At 47.3% G+C, this 19,609-nt stretch overlaps 1 protein-coding gene and 1 pseudogene across 1 annotated transcript in view; both read right to left on the bottom strand.

Moving 5' to 3' along the window:
* Nucleotides 1-1,295: 1,295 nt before the first annotated feature.
* LOC138091814 (PRELI domain-containing protein 1, mitochondrial-like) lies at nt 1,296-1,940 on the bottom strand (annotated as a pseudogene).
* A 5,875-nt stretch (nt 1,941-7,815) lies between these two features.
* The window catches only part of CCDC3 (coiled-coil domain containing 3), an 87,841-nt gene continuing 76,047 nt past the window's right edge, over nt 7,816-19,609 (bottom strand). Inside the window, exon 3 of the mRNA XM_068987462.1 lies at nt 7,816-9,615. Coding sequence (XP_068843563.1) covers nt 9,340-9,615 — 276 coding nt within the window. The 3' untranslated portion in view covers nt 7,816-9,339. The remainder of the gene's footprint in view (nt 9,616-19,609) is intronic.

Genomic DNA, 19,609 nt, shown 5'->3' on the forward strand with positions numbered 1-19,609 from the left:
AAATACAAGCCCATTTTTGAGTTTTCCAGAAGATACTGAAGCTTGCCAGATATTAATCAGATCAATAACTCTTTTCATATATTTATTACACTCTAATATGTAAGTGGGCTTAGTTATCTGATGGCCAGTGCTCCTGTCTCCCTCTCCTGTAGATGGAGGTGTTATAAATAGTTGTCACCATGTAGATTAGCCTTTTGTCTTTCCATATAAGAAGAATCACTATTCCTTTCTGTGTGTTGTGCTTAGTCACTCAATCATGTTCAACTCTTTGTGACCTCATGGACTGTAACCCATCATGATCCTCTGCCCGTGGGATTTTTCCAGCAAGAATCCTGGTCGGTTACCATTTCCTTATCTAGGGTATCTTCCTGACCCATGATCAAAACCACCATCTCTTGTATCTCCTGCATTGCAGCAGACTCTATCTGCTGAGCCATCAGGGAAATCCTTCTTCTGTAAGAATGTCATTTTTCCACTCTGTAGATTTTTAGATTTCACCTTTAATTTGCTTTAGTAGACCACGGTTCTCTCTTATAGTCCTACAAACTCTGGATTTATTTTTCAACAGTATTTCAGATGTGGACACACTGTTGGAATAATTACTTTGGTAACCATGGTGCCATGAACCAAGATAAGGTTGCAGGACCGATAATATTGTTTCTTATGGTTTCCTTCCTTCACCCATGTAAATCTCAAGGTTGCATATATATCTAATTTCACTTACACTAACCATCCTGACCAAAATTCCATATTTTGTAAGTTTTCTGGATTATAGGTTTTGAATCTGAGTTGTCCTCTTCACCTTATCATTGCCTCATTTAGTGATAACTCTGTTTGGGTATATAGATCAATTGAAATTTTGGTAGAAAATAACCCCAAAGTGTTTTTTTTTTCTTTTCTTTTCTGAGTGAATTCAGTAAGTATTTATTGAGTGCCTGTTACACGCAAGATTTTGTTTCAGTTACTTGGGACACAGCAGAGGATAAAACAATGGTCCCTGCCCTCATGGAGCTTACAGTCTAGCATTTATGACCACTTCACCGGGATGCCGTGACCTGGGCAAGTCACTGCGCCTCTGTCCTCAGCCACCGGATGCAGGAGTAAGGAGGCCTGGCTCAGATGTGGGTAACCAGCTGGCTGTGCTGGAGGTGCCAAACAGGGCACCTACCCCCAGCCTACCACCCAGACAGTCGACAGGGCTGGACGCTGGCTTTCAATAATAAAGTACAGGAGGAGGGGGCTCGGGGACTGGAGCCCGTAGTCTGCTAGGCTGCTGTCTCGGGGCCTGGGCATTGCTATACGAACTGCTGCTGCTGCTGCTTGGTGGCCACCTTGCCGGCAAGGTCCTTGGCCTTCTCTGTAGCTGCCAGTGCTGTTTCCTTGGCCTTCTCCTGGGTTTCGTTGGCTGTTTCAAGAAGGGTTTTGGGAGGGACCTCACTTTGCAGCTTGGCTGAGGTGTATTTAAAAGCCTTCATAGTCTAGGTCAAGTTGCTTTTGAACCATGTGAGACCAAATTCCTGGACAGCTCTGGAGATGCCAAATAAATAAGCTAGAGGAGACCCAGGCTTCCTGGCAGATTTTGGTCCAGCTGCATCAGAGTACCCATAGTAAACACATCATTCCTCCACCACCATCAGCTGGGCGTGGTTGACGTAAAGGTGGTCATGGTCTGGCTTTTGTGGGTCCATAATGGAGTCCTCCAGGATGTACTCTGAGTGAGCAGCATTGGCGGGAAACAGTCGCTCAGCCCAGCGGGGCATCCTGTTCGTCTTGGTCAGGAGTCGTCGGGACAGGAGCTTCTGGTCAGAGGTCGCCTCTCGTTGCCCTGTCTTCCGTCAAGACGTGTTTGCTACAGGGATTCGGGTACCGCTGCCAGAAGGCAGCCAACACTGGTCCCAGGAGCTCCGGAGCACGCTCTGGCCCAGGAAATACTTGACCATCGTCCCGGCCAGAGCGGGCTCAGCGCCCGGGCAGCAGCAGGGGTGCAGAGCGCGTGCGCAGCGCACGCGGAGGCCGGGCTGGAGCTCGACGCGCGGCCGCCATGCGCGCAGCGGCTCGGTCGCTACAGCGCCACACCCAACCAGCCGCCGCCATGAGGAATTATCGAAATAACCCCAGCGTGTTTAATTCATGAAAGTCTGTCTTCAGAGAGTGGAGTTTCTAAGTTATTGTTAAAGTGAAGAAATGTCATTATTTGTTCCAACTTTCTTCTCGTCATAACCTTGGGAAAGATAGATGTTTCAAATAATGGATCCAGTGTGACTTTCTCATTTGTCCACCAAAATTATAAATTCAAGAAACTTCTTTAAAAGACATTTCTTACGTCACTGTTATCATACTTTAAAACGATTTTTCATTCTGTTGGTGATAAAAGTTTGAGAAGCAACTAACTCAAAAAAGCAGTTACCCACAATCAATTCTGTTATTTCAGTAACACTTTGCAGGTTATTACACTCAGTCATTATATCTGACATACCTATAAAGTCTTATAATTTTCATGAAATGTCTTCAATCCACTCTTTTGCAGAAGCAAAGGAGCATTTTCCAGCACCGTGAGTTTCATTTTCACTTTCTGTGGCAGAGTCGGTCACTAAGGTTTTTTGTCTTTTGTGTTGGTCTAATGTTCGAATCATCTGAGTGCTAACTATACCTGAAGAACTGTCATGTTTTTAATAGTTTATTTTTTGTTGCACTGGATCTCCATTGCTGTGTGCAGGCTTTCTCTAGTTGTGGAGAGCAGAGGCGGGGAGCTGCTCTCTAGCTGCAGTGTGCGGCCTTCTCATTGCGATGGCTTCTCTTTGCAGGCTCTAGGCGCATGGGCCCAGTAGTTGCAGCACACGGGCTTAATTGCCATGTGACATGGAATCTCCCCTGCATTGGCTGGCAGATTCTTAAGCACTGGACCACCAGAGAGGTCCTAAAGAACTGTTTTCTTCTGTCTTAGCCACTCAATTGTGTCCGACTCTTTGTGACCCCATGGACTGAAGCCTGCCAGGCTCCTCTGTCCATGGGGATTCTCCCGGCAAGAATACTGGAGTGGGTTGCCATTTCCTTCTCCAATCTTCTTCTGAGACACTTAGGTATATGTTGCTCAGACAATCAAGAGAAAGTATCTGCATAAAATTGACCGAAAAATTCTTCACTCAAAATTTGGTGATGCATCATTTTTGAAAATTTTATAGTAGTATTAACTTGCATGTATAATATACATAAGGTAGGAACAGAAACCTCACAGAGCAAAATGTGAATAACGACGACAGTCATAAGTTGTGCAATGAATAACGTTTGGGTAACAGAAGATGTATTAATATGTCTCTGGTCAATAATGTGTTAAGAACTTCTTTGTTTGCTACATGAATGTAAGCCCTGTTTGCTCTAAGAACCAAGCAGCTTGGGCACCTATCCCTGAGGAGGTAGCCACAAAAGCTGGGGCACAGAGACATGTGTCCAGGCTCCTTCCAGGGAGATAACTAGCAACCCAGGACAGGCTGGAGGGAGAGGTGTCTGCTGGCTTCTCTGCCCTTAAGGGAGGATCACAGTCCGCCCCTAGGTGCAGAATGCGTTAGAAGGCTGACCCTCAGGCAGAAGCTTTGTGCTTAGTTGCTCAGTCCTGTCCGACCCTTTGCGAACCCTGGCAGACTGTCCATGGGAATTTTCCAGGCAAGAATACTGGAGTGGGTTGCCATGCCCTCCTCCAGGGGATCTTCCCAACCCAGGGATCGAACCCAGGTCTCCTGCATTTCAGATGGATTCTTTACCATCTGAACCACCAGGGAAGCCCAAGAATACTGGAGTGGGTAGCAGAAGCTTTAGAAGTAGGCAAATAGACTCTTTTCAGGAAAGGACTGGGAGTCGAGCATTTCTATATGCCCTCTGTGGTAACCCCTGGGGGGAGGAGGGTGTCCAGTTTAAAACCGTCTCTGTTGTCCTCTCTGCCTTCTGAAGGCACGCCCTGGTGGCTGTCAGAGATGGCTGATCTGGGGACCCACTTGCTACCAGTAGCCACAGAGGCTGGGATGCAGATGTGTGCACAGGTTTCTTTCAGGGAGGGCCTGGCAACTTGGAGCAGGTCAGACAGAGCAGGCAGGGATGGTGCCTTTGGGGAGGATTGCAGTCAGCGCCTAGATAGGTGCTCAATTAGAGGCCTGACCCTCAGGCAGCAGCGTTTAAAGTACCCAAGTAGACCCCATCCAGAGAGAGACTGGGAGGTGGGCTTGATCTGTGCTGACCTTGAGGGGATTGCTGAGGTGAGTGCTTGTGCCTTTAACAAATGCTTCTTTGCTTCCCGTTGTCTGTGGAACTGGTGGATTCAAACCTCATTGACTTTTAGAGCTAGGAACTTGTCTGGAGGCCTTTGGGTGGGAATCTTAAAACCTGGAGTTGTAGATATGGGGTCCAGACCCTTCATCCCTCAGGGAGAAACTGGTATTTGGCTATTCCATTCCAATTGTAGGGCTCTGTGCCACTGCTGGGGTTTTAGCAAGAGCGTGTCTCAGCCTTTCCTACTCATTTCGACATAGGCATTATCTTGGTCCCTCATTTTGTAAGAGGTGCTTAACCAGTGAGTGAGTTTCTTCAGAGCTGCTCTGTGTAGCTGTCCATTTGGTGTTCATTGGAGGCAGGGAGTCCAGGAACCTTCAGTGTCACCATCTTTAAAGACAGCCTCAATCCTTTCTAAACTGTTTCTGAATGGCCATTAAAAGGAATGAAATTGGGTCATTTTTAGTGATGTGGATGAAGCTAGAGTTCGTCATACAGAGTGAAGTAAGTCAGAAGAGAAAAACGTATTTTAACACATGTATATAGAATCAAGAAAATGGTACTGATGAACCTATTTGCAGAGTAAGAATAGAGACACGGATGTAGAGAATGGACTTTTGGACATGTAGGGAAAAGAGAGGGTGGGATGAAATGGGAGATTGGGACTGACATATACACACTACCATGTGTAAAACAGAAGCTAGTGGGAAGCTCCTGCATAGCAGAGGGGGCTCAGCTCGGTGCTCTGTGATGAGGGAGTTCCAGGAGGGAGGGGAGATATATACACCTACAGCTGAGTCACGTAGTTGTACAGTAGAACATCGTAAAGCAAGTATACTCCAATTAGGAAATACAGTTTAAAAGTCAGTAGCTTTCAACTCTAGAATCACACTCTGGAACCACCAGGTGTTCACATTATGAGAAGCAGCGTCAGGGAGACCGAGGACAGCAAAAGCAGCCTCCCGTCTCACTGTCACCCCGGGCATGTGCTCAGGCAGCGGAGGGCTGGGTGGATGGTCCCTGCTATTTCACGTCTCCCTTTCCATGTCTTGGTCTCTGTTTCCTTCTCACTCTCTGTCTCTTTTTTGGAGACATCAGCAGATAGGCAAAGAGCTGAATATATTTAAGTCAAAGAAGATTCATGACATGCTATCATTGTACCCCATTTGAGTATCTTAACAGCCAGATGAGCTATCTAGGTATTATTATCTTATCAGTGAAAATACACTAAAGCTCAGAGTAGAGTTGCCAAGTTTAGCAAAGAAAAATACAGGATGCCCAGTTAAACGTCAATAACAAATGGACAATGGATGCATTTTGTAAGGAGATCCTGTGCAATATTTGGGTCATATTGGTTCTGAAAATACTTTTTGTTCACTTATAAAATACAGAATCCTATATTTTCCCTGAAAACCTAGTCCAAAGGCATTACTTGGCCTCAAGTCTTCTAGCTTCTGCGCCTTCACTAAGGCTCATGATATTGCGCATATTTTGTATGCATTCATTCTGTTTACACATGAACTTATTTGTTTGCACTGCATTTATGTTTGACATGACTTTCAATTTGTTGTATAAAATTACTTAATAAAAAAGGCAACACACACACACACACATGATGAGGCAACATTGGTGGAGCCAGGTTTTGAGAGGAGCAATATGGACTCAGGAGAAAGGATTTGACCCTGGATGTGGGCCAGAGGGATGTGATGTTTCTTCCTTTGAGTTGGGAGGGAGGAGAGAAGGGGGGCAGGTAGTGACACACTAGTGTGGATGAAGAACGTCCCCTGCCATATCAGTAAACAAAGGATGGTGTGGCCAACGGGCCAGCAGCCACTGCAGCAGCCAACTGTGCGCCCTGAGGGGATTCAGGATAGAGAGAAATAGGATGCTGGCCCCAGACAGGTAAGATGCTTATCAAAGGAATGATTTCAGTGAGCCCAGACTCTTCTATCTTCCCATACATACATAAGTGCTCAGTTCATTAACTTGAGATGTCTGGTTTTTCCTTAACTAACAGTAATCTTTTTGTTTTTTGCAAAAACTCATGTATTCTGGCTCCTCCTTTACCTCTTTGGAACAGTCCTTCAGAGCTACCTGAGAGGCACTTCCCAGGCTTAGGTCCTCAGCCTATCCACTGAATAAAACTTGAAGTCTCAAGTTCAGGTTATGCGACCCAAGGAAGGGGAGGAAACACACTTTTGATGGACTATATTTTCATGGTAAATTTAGAGGAATAACCAACTACTGATTGTGAAAGAAAAGTAGCTGGTTCAGAAAGGAGAATGGAAAAGAGCTGGAATATTGTACAGTGATTAGAAAGGTGAGAAGATCACATGGAATCCCACGAATCCTCTTCCTTATCACATGCATTGGTCCTTTCTGGTGAGTACTTAACACTCACAGTGAAGATTTGTATTATACCTATTGAGTGTGTATGGGCTCTCAGGCATCATGCTGAGCAGCTTTAGGAGTAATTTCAACCCTCTTGACAGCCTTTATGGCAGAAGTGAAGCCATTCCCATCCTGCAGGTGAGCACATGCAAACAAAGAAAGATGGACTTGGAGCCTTGACAGGCCACCTGTCCTAGTGTGTACACTGGGCAATGGAATCTCGTGAAGCCCCAGATTCCTCCTGGAGAATGATAATCAGAATCACTATTGATGAAATTATTATCAATATTAAATGAGATGTGTGTGCAAGAGCCTAAACCATCATAGAATATGGACACTGCTGAGCTAACAACTGATCTGTAGTCATGTGATAGTTCACCTTCTCTCTTCCCCCAAGGAAGATGGAGACTTGCACCACAGAAGCAGAAATCCTGTTAACTTCTGCTGCTAGGCAGGTAGCACAAATGTGTGATGTGTGTTTAAATAAATGAGGACGGGGAGGGGTGTGGGGGTGGTGTGCGACAGTGGCCCAGACCCGTAGTCCAGTGAGGGTTCCCTTCAGACACAGCCTCACCCCAACACGAGCTATGGGCCATATGCCATGAGCCTGTGACTCCTGGGCACATGGGTTTAAAAGATGCTACAATCTATTGGCCTCCTGCTTATTATATGACTTTGGCAAAATCATACCAGGTGGAACCGAACCCCAGGGCTCAGAGGCCATGCTGTGATATAGGCTGGCCAAAGTGTGTGAAGTTCTGAGCAGTTCTTGGGTTTTTCCTGCATGAACAGTTCCTACTCGTGCAATGAGCCAGTGGCAAGGGGGGGCTGTAAGATGACAAGCGCAGCAGATAATGGGGACTTGGGGAGTTCCCATCGGCACAGATCAGAGCGCACTTTTACAGGCATTGATTACTGAAGCTGCGTGTCCCTCATGAGGTGAGGCCTGGATCACACGGCTCATCTGCAGGTGTGTGGGAAGATGGGAACCCAGGAGACAGCAAAAGTGGACTGGGCTCAGTCCCCCCTTTCTCCCAGGTATGACCCGCAGGTGCTCACCCCAGAGCACAGAAATGGCCTTTCCAGGCTCATGCTGGAAATCCCGCAGTCTCCCTGCTCCAGAAGAAACACACATCACTTTGCTGCTGTGGCTGAACTACTGCTCATCTTTATTGAAAAGGCAGAACATAACGCATCTGAAGAGACCCAGCTTCCACAGTGCTCCAGACGCTAGCTGTAAATCACCCGTGGGTGGCAGTGAAACTGCAGAATGGAACGTCCCTGGGAAGAAGCAACCAGAAGATGCACCTCCTGTTGTACCAGACTGTGAAGACTACGACTAATAAAGTGCAGGCAGAAGCATGGCAGTGAAGAGCCCTTGAGAAGTCCCCCTGCTGTGCAGACCAGGGCACCAACTTCTCCCCTGAGGCCATTGCCTGCCACCAAGGGACACAAGGCTCATGCCCCAGACAGTCTCCAAGAGCAAGAAGGACATGATTTTTCTAAAAGCAGTGGATGGAAATCTGAGCATTTCCAGTGGAGAGGGTGGCATTATCAGGCCCTCCTGTATCTGGGGTGGTCACGGGGCAGGGAAGGGAAAGTGGTTGGTCTATAAGATCGTTAGCAGAGGATAACCAAGGGGTGGGTGACTACTTAATCACACACCTGGGATCTGATCACATGTGGGTAAGTCAAGGGCTCAAGTGTTAGCACTGCAAATAGTAGGTAAAAGATATTCACAATACCTCTCTCTCTAAAGCTTTCTTCCCAAAGAAGGTGAAGTGATCGTACACAGAATCTACCATGGTGAAAAGTGGGCCAACACACAAGCACTACTGCGGGGGTGTGTCTGGACAGTCCAGGTGGGGGGAAAGCATTTGTGTAAAGAAGCCAAGATCGGGAGGTCTGCAATAAGCCCTTTCATGAATAGAGCGCAGACGGCAACAAGGCAAGATCCCCAGGCCCCAGTAGGTAAAGAAATGTCTTTGCACAACAGAAGTTCACAGCATGTTGGGTCAGCTCACCTCGAAGTCGGAGAAGTTGGAACCAAGCACCGAGCAAACAGTAAGTTCGAATTTAGCCGTGGAAGTTCAGGCTCTTCCAGCTTAGAAATGTGCTGTGATGAAACACGACAGGCCCATAAAGGCAGTTCCCCTTTAGGTTAAAGTGGCCCACGGGAGTCCCCTGGGACGCTGGGCAGCTGCTGTTGGACAGCAAGTATTATTCACCCTGCTCAATTACCAGTTCCATTCCCTGACCTGTGATGAGCTCATTAAGTCTTAATGACACCAGAAGGTGCCATCACTTGCTTCTTAACCCTCCTCCAAGCTCAGGGTGGTCCTGCCACTCAGAACTGGGACCACACTGCCTTTCCTTGAAAATGGAGGCCGAACCCCTTGAGTCCTTGTGCCCCTAGAGAGATTCTGAAATGTTCTTTCCCTAGTAAGTGCATTTCCCAGCTGCTCCTCGATGCCAGGGTCAGGCCCCAGGCACACGGGAGGGCAGGAATCAGGCAGCCAAGGAGACAGGAGACTTGCCCTGTAAACCCAGTAGCCGCTACCAAATGCAGAGTAAAAACGTCATCTACGAGGGTTCTTGAGCTGTGTGCGTGTACCAGTCCCGCCTCCCTTTCCACTCCCCGCAAGGGGCCCCCGCCTGGGACCAGGGGAGGCCGGCGCTCCATGCCCGCTAGCCCCGCAGGTAGGGGGCACCCGCGGGCTCGCGGCCCAGCGCGTTGATGTGCGGGAGCACGCCCGCCGCTGCCGCCAGCTTCTCGCTCAGCTTGCGGTTCAGCAGCTCCAGGTGGCGGCCGTTCTTCCGCGCCTGCCGCAGGGACCGCTTGACCTTCTTCACCCGCTCCCGCAGCTGCTTGTTCCGCTTCTCCAGGGTAGCGACCTTCTGCTGCAGCTTCTTGACGTGGTCCTCCTCCTCAAACAGGGCCTTCTGCACCGAGGAACACATGAGCTGGGGAGGAAACGCGAGGTGTTGTGGGGCGGAAAGGGGGAGAGAGGCAGGTAAGTTTCAGAAACCTCCCCTCCCTCCTGGGGTTGCCAGCCCGAAGGCACAGGCCTCCTGTCACCAATGGCCTGACCCCGGAACAAGGCCAGCCCTCATACCCCCTTTTTGCTTCCCCCCTGTAGACCACACTGCAGAGCCCCGCTGTTGCTTTCTGTGTTGGGCACCTAGATAATTTTGCTGTAAAAAGATGCTCCATGGTTTGTCTTCGGTACTTATCCATTTGCAGTCAGTCTTCACCTTGTGCTTTCACCTGTACAGTTCAAATCTGTCTAGAACAGTTTTCAGGAAAGCCAAAACTTGAGGATTACCTAGGGAAACTTGTTCCACAGGGGGCCCTCAGCATATTTCCACCAAAGAGCTTTGCTGGCACCAAGGTGCAAATACCCTCATTCTGGAAATCTTTCTAGTTGCTGTGGGATGGACTGCAAGTGAGCGCCTCTTTTGAAAAATTGAGTTGTTTCTTACCTAAGTCCCTTTGGTTTCTTACAGGGAAAAAAAAATTCTAAATTTTGTCACTCTAGCAAAAAGGACAGCTCTAGTGACCCAAAAGAACAAAACCTGAAACAGAAAAATGCACAGAGAATATGGATGGTCTACAGGAACGGTAATATACGATTGTCTCTTTAACACAGGAAAAGCTTAACCCTACTCTTAAAGGTAAATGCAAAGTAGATCCACAATGGATTGATTTCTTTCAACAAAATGAAATTTTGATTTTACCCTTTGGTAAAGTCAGAGTCCATATTTGGGGAAATAGGCATTCTCATATACTGCAGGTGGAGAGTAAACTTCTATAAAGGACAATCTGGCTGTATCAAAATGAAAACTGCATATAGCCTTGATCTAGTCATTCTGAGGCTTCATCTGATAGAAACACTCCCACATGTGCAAAAATACATATTATATATCTAGAATAATAACTGTGATAAATATCAAATAATATAGTAATTGTATTGTATATAAACACACAGAGAAAACAACAACACTGTTATAAGAAGGCTGAAGAATGATATTAGCATCGTGACCACATAACACATCCCTCTCCCCTGCCCCAACAAAAAAATTGGCATCTATCCGTGAACAAAAGTGACTTTAGAACTATGATCCACCAGGGGACCCAGGAGGAATCTTGCCCACCCATGCATCTCTGCACACCTCCTTCTGATTGCTTGCCCGTCTCCTGTTGTGTCCACAGAATATGGACACAACAATATGTCCCTGCATGTGCAATTTGCATAAGTGAAAATGTTAATACATTTTGTTAATCTTGAAGCATTAAAAAAGACACCAGTCCCGGCTATGGACACTGCAATGGTCCGTGAGTTTCACCAGACCCTCTCGCGCAAAGGACCTCAACAGATGTTTCTCCAAAGAAGACATACAGGTGGCCAACTGGTATGTGGAAGGTGCTGGACATCACTAATCATGAGGAAAATACAAATCACAACCACCATGAGCAGGGAAGCAAGGGAAGCTGTCTGTTCTCCCTCCCAACTTCTCGCCAGGCCTCTGATCAGTTTCTATTGATTAAGGAGGCCAAGAACCCTGGTTGTTAACACACGTTGTGCGCTCAGTGTGTCCCCTTCTGGGGAGAGCTTCTGGGCACCCCTGGGCCCACTGAACCTGTCACCCATGGGGAAGCAAAGAGGCCACCTGCACCCCCTGTTTTAGCGTCGCCACATTTGGTAAATCTGCCTGCCTGGGGCCTCAGGACCCTTATTCAGGCAATGCTTCCCTCTCCCTCCCCTGGACTCTCTCTACTTCTCTCTCTGTCCTCTCCTCTGAGAGAGCAGGTCCAGCATCACCCCTCGCAGTCTGTGAGACCGGCCCGCTCTGGCCAGCAGTGGCAGGAGAGGCTCTCCTCACGCCATGCAGACCCTGGTCCAGTGGGCTCTCCCTGACCAGAGATTTATAAGAGGTTCAGACCTCATCTTGTGTAGTAGATGGAAATTCAGTCCTTCCAACATTCTCACCAAGAAAAATCCCGCTGGGAACAGGCTGGAGTGGCAGATTTCTTTACATGGGTGGATGCATGGGTGAGGCTCCCACCTGCAGGTTGGGGGCCCACAGACAACCTCCAAGTGGTTGGTTCCGGGGCTTGACCACCTCGGTGGGCAGTGGACAGGGTGCTTGCTCCCTCCTCCACTGGCCCTTTCTGGAAGCATGCATGTTGGTTGAAGCAGCAATGTCCTTTGTTTTAGTCTTTTCTCTCCCTCCTCTCTTGACCTCTCCTCCCTGGGTTCTCATCCCCTTTACCCTGAAGACTTCTTCCTTGTGTCTGTTTCGTGATTGGTATCTTTGTGATGTAGTTTTGTCTGTCCAACTATTCCTGCCAGCCTTGTGAGCACAGTGGAGCTCTTCAGCCTTGAAACACAACCCACACTGCCTGAGACTCCAACTTGGGTTATATAGTGGGATTTTAAAGAAAAAAAGGACAGACAGACACTTGCATCTCTCTCTTCTATGTAATTATTCTGCCTGGGCTCTCAGGAACTACCTGATTCATCTGTGGTCCCCAGAGTAAGAGGGGAAAAGGGCCGTATTTTTTAACAGATAAAGATGTGTTACAAATATATATAATGGAATATTATTCAGCCATAAAAAATCATATTAATGCATATGTGGGATTTAGAAAAAGGTACAGATGAACCTATTTGTAGGGCAGGAATACAAACAGAACAAACTGACTTGCGGACACATTATAAGTGCCTGGTGACCTGTGATGACCTAGACAGGCGGGGAAACATTGTATAACTATGATGATCCACATTTGTAAAGCAGTTATCCCCCCAATAAAAAAAAATAAATGTAAAGAATAGTGCACAAAGTTCCCAAGTTACACTCAGGTCTCGCTGAGACTTCCTTGTCTCCCTCCTCTCTTTCCTTCACACACATGAGAAATGTCATATTAACACATATATGTGAAATCTATAAAGATGGTATAGATTCTCCTCTTTGCAAAACAGAAATAGGGAACCAATGTATACACACCAAGCAGGAAAAGAAGTCGTGCTTTGGGAGATTGGGATCAACATATATGCACTATTAATACTGAATATAAACTAGATAACTAATGAGCACCAACTGTATACCACAGGGACTCTGCTCTGACCTAAATGGGAAGGAACTCCAAAAGTGGATATATGTATACATATGTACCTGATCCACTTTGCTGTACAGCAGAAACTAAAACAGCATCGTAAGGCGACTCTACTCCAATATAAATTAATTCAAAACACAGGCTCTTGGCAGAATGTTAGTGTACCCCTGAGACAACACCCTTCACAGGCGTCCCTCAGACCCAGGGGCCAGCTCTTCCCCATTCTTGTTGTTTAGTTGCTCAGTCGTGCCCAGCTCTCTGTGACCCCAAGGACAGGAGCACACCAGGCTTCCCTGTCATTCCCTGCGCTAAAGACCACCCTGACAATGGCCTGGAGGAACCAAGATGTAGCACAGAAACAGCTAGAAGTATGTGTGGGGATGAATAAAATGACGAGAGCTCCTCGGTCAGTGTTTCACTCTTGATCACATGGCCTCCCCTTGACATGGGTAGGGTCCGAGTTGGAGCAGGAAGATGGAGGAGGACTCTGAGACCTTCCTATTGAGGAACTGTATCCATGTTACTGCCTACATGCATATGTACAGAATCCATATGCAATAGAGAATCACCTCTAGATACATGCTTATTCATTTCAGCAAGAAGCATTTATTACACCATGCCTGGTACTGTATGTTGCAAAGTTCTTCCTGAATTATTCTGCCACTAAGCTCTGTATCTAATAAACAAAAAGACAGTACATTAAAAATTACTGTTTCATGGCAGTAGACACACACAGGCTCACTGAGAGTCATCTTGCCTTCACAGCTGTTTTCAATTTAAATAACCTAACCTATAAAGACAAAGTGTACTTTCTGAAATGTTAAAAATGAGGCAAGTCCCAAAGTGGTAACACTGATCAGCAACTTGCCTTTTTCATACTTCACTTCCATTCTTAAGATTCAAAATAGAGGGGAAAAGGAGGAAATTAAAAACAACAACAGAGGTCAACAGACTATGGCTCATGGACCCAATGTGGCCCACCACCCATTTTTGTGAATAAAGTTTTATTGGAACACACTGCCACAGTCTTTTGTTTACACCCAGTCTGTGGTTCCTTTCCTGCTACAGTGGCAGAGATGAGGAGTTACAACACAGACTGTGTAATCCAAAAAGCCTAAAATTGTACCTGGCCCTTATAGGAGAAAATTCTGGAACCCTCATCTTGAGAGGAGCTCAAGGCAAACCAAGATGCAAAGGTAACAGTTGACAACTGGATGCATTTGGAGGGAAAACAGACAAGGAGTGTGGAGGAGTGCAAAGGATGAAAATAGCATTGGGTCCCAGAGTCCGCCAAGACCCTCACTGCCCACCCCCCATCCTTTTCACACCACTTTCAAACACCAAAGTGCGAGCACTACTTTGGGCAGCCAGCTCAAGGTCTCAGGGATTCTCTCAACAGACTGCTGCTGGTTTCACACCTCCAGATGGACGTTCACAAAACAGCTCTCTCCAAAATGGTTAACACACTGTTTCTAAAGTGATTCCCCAGGGACACTGGAAAGATAAGCTTTCTGGAACCTACCACGCACTGCCCAGGAGCATCCACTCTCAGGGTGAGAGGCGCTCTGAAGTGGGTCACTGGTCACACGATTTGTCAGTTCCGCAAAGCCTACACTGCCTCATGTCTTCTGACCCAGTCAAGGCCAGAGGCCAAGATGCCTCCTTTTTCTGGGTGAAGCAGGGAACTCCTGGGGGTGTTGATGGCGAGCCCACCAGGCTTCAACCCGAGTTCCCTCCAGTTCTCTCAGGCCCTGTCTCTCCATTCTACCATTGTTTTTAAACCTCTTAGAGTGGGGCAAGGAGGGGAGCCGCAGAGCCAAGTCAAAGCAAAACGGCTTCCTAAAGGACTCGACAGTAGTAATTTGGACGATACCCAGCGCTACCGAGAAAACTCCCAAGCCGGAGTGACCACAGGGCAGTTCTACTGCGGACTCTCTGGAGAAGCAACCCGAGGTTCCCATGACTCTGACTTGGCGCCCGGTCCTCTGCTCCACCCCAAGTCAAATGCCGAAGTCCCCCTGTGCCAGGAGCCCAGGAGAAGGCAGAGCACACGCCCAGACAGCTGCGTGGAGGACGGCGAGCAGAGGCGGGGCAGAGCTGGAGGGGGGTGCTCTTCCCACGGGCAGCACTGGCTCCGGGGCTCCCCCGCCCCAGACACGCCGCAGGATCCGGCATCCCGGGCTTCAGAACCAAGCAGCACTGGGACGGCATCCTGGCTGCCCCATCTGACTGCGGGGCATCGGCAGCGTCAATGCAGCTGCCTCAGCACCTCCCCCTCCTCATTCATACAACAGGAACAGAGACATCTTTGAAGGTGAAAGGTTAATAGGAACTTCCTTGGTGGCCCAGTGGCTAAGACTCTATGCGCCCAGTGCGGGGGTTGGGGGGCCCGGTTTGATCCCTGGTCGGGGAACTAGATCCCAAATCCACAACTAAGACCTGGCGAAGCCAAATATTTTAAAAGTGAAATCAGATAATAGATGTAAAGCGTTTGACATAGCACCTGACATACAGTAACCACAGCATATGAATCTTTAGGACTGTTACTCATCCCGAACTTTCTTGATTGATCTACTCCTCCACACGGGGCTCCTTCAATTATCCCTCAAGTTATCTATGCCTCTGCACTCCTGCTTAGGAAACCTCCACTAACTACCCCACAAACCCTGAGACAGTTCTTATTCTCCAAGGGTTCAGGGTCACCTCCTCTGTGAAGCCTTCCCTGATTTCTCCAGAAAGAGCCATGTCATCTTTCCCCAATTCCATTGTCAAGTTCATCACACTGTGAGTCTGACTCTCTGCTGGACAGTCAAAGCCACTCAAGTGCAAGGGCTCCATCGTTTCATTTTTGTATCTAGCACCTGGCATGGAGTACAGCCCTTAATGAATGAAGGGATGCAGGTTGAAACAGAATCAAGTTCAGTGATTTAAAAGTGGACAACGAACAGAGAAGCAGGAACGACCTTTGGAAAGTGGGTACTGGGTTCCATGTGGCCCTTGTGAAGTCCTGTCCCAAGTCCATCTGACTCCCTGTTGCAGTAAGATCAGGAACTGGCTTTAAGGGTCCCTGAAGTTCATGCATTTTCTTTTCTGATTCCCACCCAGGCCCAGCTGACTAGGTTGCCTTGGACATCCCATACCAAACCCACAAGAGTTGCAGGACATGATGGAGATGAGAAAAGACTGAATTTCAAAGGGTAGATGCTAGGTTATAGGAACCCAGGTAAATTTGGGAGATGGCGCACATTTCAGAAAGACTCCAGAAATGGTGGAAGAAGCGGACAGAGTCTTAAAAAGCCAGTGCTCAGCTCCTGAATTGACCACAGTTAAAACTAGGAAAGATGGCACTGCTTTGGGTCCATTCCCTGCTACCACAGAGAGGGAAGTTTACCAGTTCAGTTACAGAGAAATAAAGTCAGATCTCCCAATTAATGCACTTAGAAAGCACTGCCAAAGTGAAGTCCACACAATGCTCATCTCATGAGATGCTCACATGGGGACAAATGGAGGTTTTTTTTTTTTGGTCACAGATTTCAGAAATTCTGCATATTATGTGTCCCTCTTTGATGTGATACACATTAACCTATTAACCGTACTCACTGGTCTCGTATTAACTCAACCGCTATAACTACACCCTGTCTCTCTTGGCTGTGGCAGAACCCTCCCACAGGCAACAACAACCAATTTCAAGGGTGAGGGTTTCCCATCTCTTTAGGCCTGGAGGAGGCCAGACCCCCTAGCTAGTCCACTCAGCTGTGAGCCAGGAAATACTACCCACTCAATTACATGCACATGGACCTCACCGATGGGAACTGAACTTGTCTCTTTCTGCGGCATTCCAGTCTAGGTTCTCAGCTTCTTGTGGGGGAATCTGTATCTCTCCAAGGAGTTCCACGAACATCATTTTCCACTGTGATGGAGGGATGACTGGGAAGCACGAGGTCACGGAACACTGATTCCAACCCATGAGGCTTTTCTGGACCTATCAAGGGAGGTAAAGCTGAAATCACAGATCCTAGGGTGAGAAGGCAGCTAGCAGCTCTCCTTCAGTTCTGAGCACCTTCCATGGTGCAAGGAAGAAAAGATCCAGGGAAAGCAGGAAGAAGAGTGCGATCGTTTAGGTTCCAGAAACTCACTCCAGACATTGGCATCACGGTAGAAACAGGGGCACCACCATCTAGTCCCAGTTCTGCCACCGATGAGTCAGTGACTGTAGTGAGTCATGGTCCTCCCTCAACCTCGGTCACAGCCTCAAAGACATCTTCCCAGGTCCCGTGCCTCTGAATGTTTGGTCAAAGCCTCTGTGGGCATTTCAGGCTCTCATTGGCCATGGCTGGGGTTCTCTCCCATGAAAACAGTGCGAGGAAAACAGACCCACGGTTGACTTGCCAAAGCAGGGATTCTCTTTGGGGGCATGGGTGCTGTTCCTGGTCACTGGGATCTCAGGGTTTATTTAAAGATCCGGCTGCTGGCCTTCTGATGTACGTGCTCTGCCTCCCCGGCATCTTGGGCTGTGAGAGAGGAAGAAGGACAAGGCCTGCTGGTGTAGGCACCTCCCCTAGAACCCAGCAGTTGACAGACGTGCTGCTACTGGGGATGGGGGCCAAGTTCATTCCTGCCACAGCCACTGATTAGCTCCTTAAGCTCCAGGCCTTGGGTCACTGCTGTTGCCCAAAGAAACAGCATGCCAAGTTGAAGCTTCCACCTTGCCCTGTGGACCTCTGAACTCGGTCGTAGATGACCCAAAGGCAGCCCCTCTGATCTCAGGACGTCTGGGTAAGGCTGCTGAGAGTGGGAAGGCTGGACCATGGACCACCAGGATCCACCAGGGAGGGGGAAAACTGAGAGCAGAAACTAGCCCCAGCAAGCTGCCTGCTCTGTCCTGCTCTCCCTCCAAAGGCACCATCGTCCTGACCCATCTTAGATTGAGGCTCACCTTCCTGGGGCCTTTCACACCCACAGGTTTCGAGCATTCAGTGTCCAGCCCTTCTTCTAGAAGGAAAGGGCAGTTAAGGACCAGGCTCTACTTTTCCTCCCGATGCCTGGTGTGTTTTCCTGGCATCATCAGTACTGGCTAAAAAACCCAAAGGGTTCCCGCCACCCGCCCAGCCCAACTGGGGAATGTGACAGAGATTTATAAGCTGTGAGCGCACCCCTGTTTACTTCCCAGAGACTGATGATTTGTCCACATGCCACATCCAGGGCCTGACTCAGCCCAGGGTCTGTTTGCTCCGGAGAATTTATCAAACCCAGATACAGGCTTTTCTGCTACTGAACCAAGACAGATAGCCTGGGAGCCGCCTGTCCTTAAAGGGGCAGAACTGGGGATGGGATTCAGTGAGAGTCAGCTTCAAATCTGGCTCAGGCTGCATGGCTGTTTCTGCTTTCAGAAAGTGGAGATTCAGATAATGGTGAGACTGCATGGAGGCATGTGGGAAGCATCCACTAGATGCTGGCCATTATAATTACATACAGGCCCAGTCCCTAACCTCATGTCCCAGCATCAGTATTTTAATAGGTAAAAATATTACTGGAAAATCCTTCAACCATAGATGACAAACAGATACTCAAGCACAGTGATGTGTCTCTGCCAGCTTTGAAGGGCCATCCTTCTAGCTTGGTATGTGGCACAAATCCTTGCAAACTCGAAAGTTTCAATAACATGGCCAGGGCACATTTTACATGTGAAAGGCATTATAGAATCCTACCCACTCTGCATGGTTATGGCCAGACTCTCTAACCAATGAAAAAGAAATATTAGCTGTGAGGAGAAAAATTTAAATATGCCTTAATTATTGTCCCATTATACAAAGAGCCAAAGTTATTCCTAGCCACTTCTTTAACAATTTGCTGTTCCATCTTCCTGAAATGCTGTTCCATGACTGGATAGCAGGTTACTTCTCATCCTTCTGGTTCCTGTGGCACCTTCTCAGATGTCTTCCCTTGCCACCCTGTAAGTAACCTCTCCTAATGACTATTGGCACCCTGCTCGTATCCCTAGTAGCATGAGCAGTTGGCTTAATAATGGTTAAGCTCTTTCTTCCACCAACTATGAAACAGGGGCTCTGTCTCTCACTTTTAACTATTACCCCCTAGTGCCTAATACAGTGCCTGGCATACAGTAAGTGCACAAAAGAGTGTTGACTGAAATAACCAATTATAAAACTATTACATGCTAAGTATTTTAAAAATTGGAAACTAATAAAAACAGAAGAAAAAAAAATAGTCACTGCTAAAAGTGACTTCTTTTACTGGTATGATTTTTTTTAACCTGGTTATAAATTACCCTATATTTTCAATTTTAAATTTGGCTTTCTCAAGCTCTCATTTCATAAAAGCCTTACAGTCTGAGAGTTCCATTATTCTGATGGCTGAACCTATTTCATTGTAAGATTACTCTTTAATTTATTTAGACACCTTCCTTTGGTTGGGCACACAGGCTGTTTTTATACATTGTGCTATTGTAAATAATGTTCAAGAAAATAAAACACCACATTTTTCTTTATTGGGATTATTTCTTTAGGGTGGACACTTGAAAGTGGAATTATTAGGTAATTAATTAGACTGGAAGCACAGCACATTTCTAAGAATTTTGCTCTGTGTTGCTAAGTTGTTTCCCAAAAGTATTATACTGATTAAAGGTTTACTTTTTCATATTCCTTTTAAAATTTACCTAGAATCTATTTGGGTATATGGTATGATGTAAGTACATAAATACATTTTTTTTTCAAATAGCAAATTAATGATCCTCCCACATTTTATTAAATACCCTTCCCTGAGGACTTCCCTGGTGGTTCAGTAGCTAAGACTCCATGCTCCCTGTGCAGGGGGGCCCAGGTT

The sequence above is a fragment of the Capricornis sumatraensis genome, chromosome 15 (genome assembly GCF_032405125.1).
Source record: "Capricornis sumatraensis isolate serow.1 chromosome 15, serow.2, whole genome shotgun sequence".
Classification (NCBI taxonomy): Eukaryota; Metazoa; Chordata; class Mammalia; order Artiodactyla; family Bovidae; genus Capricornis; species Capricornis sumatraensis.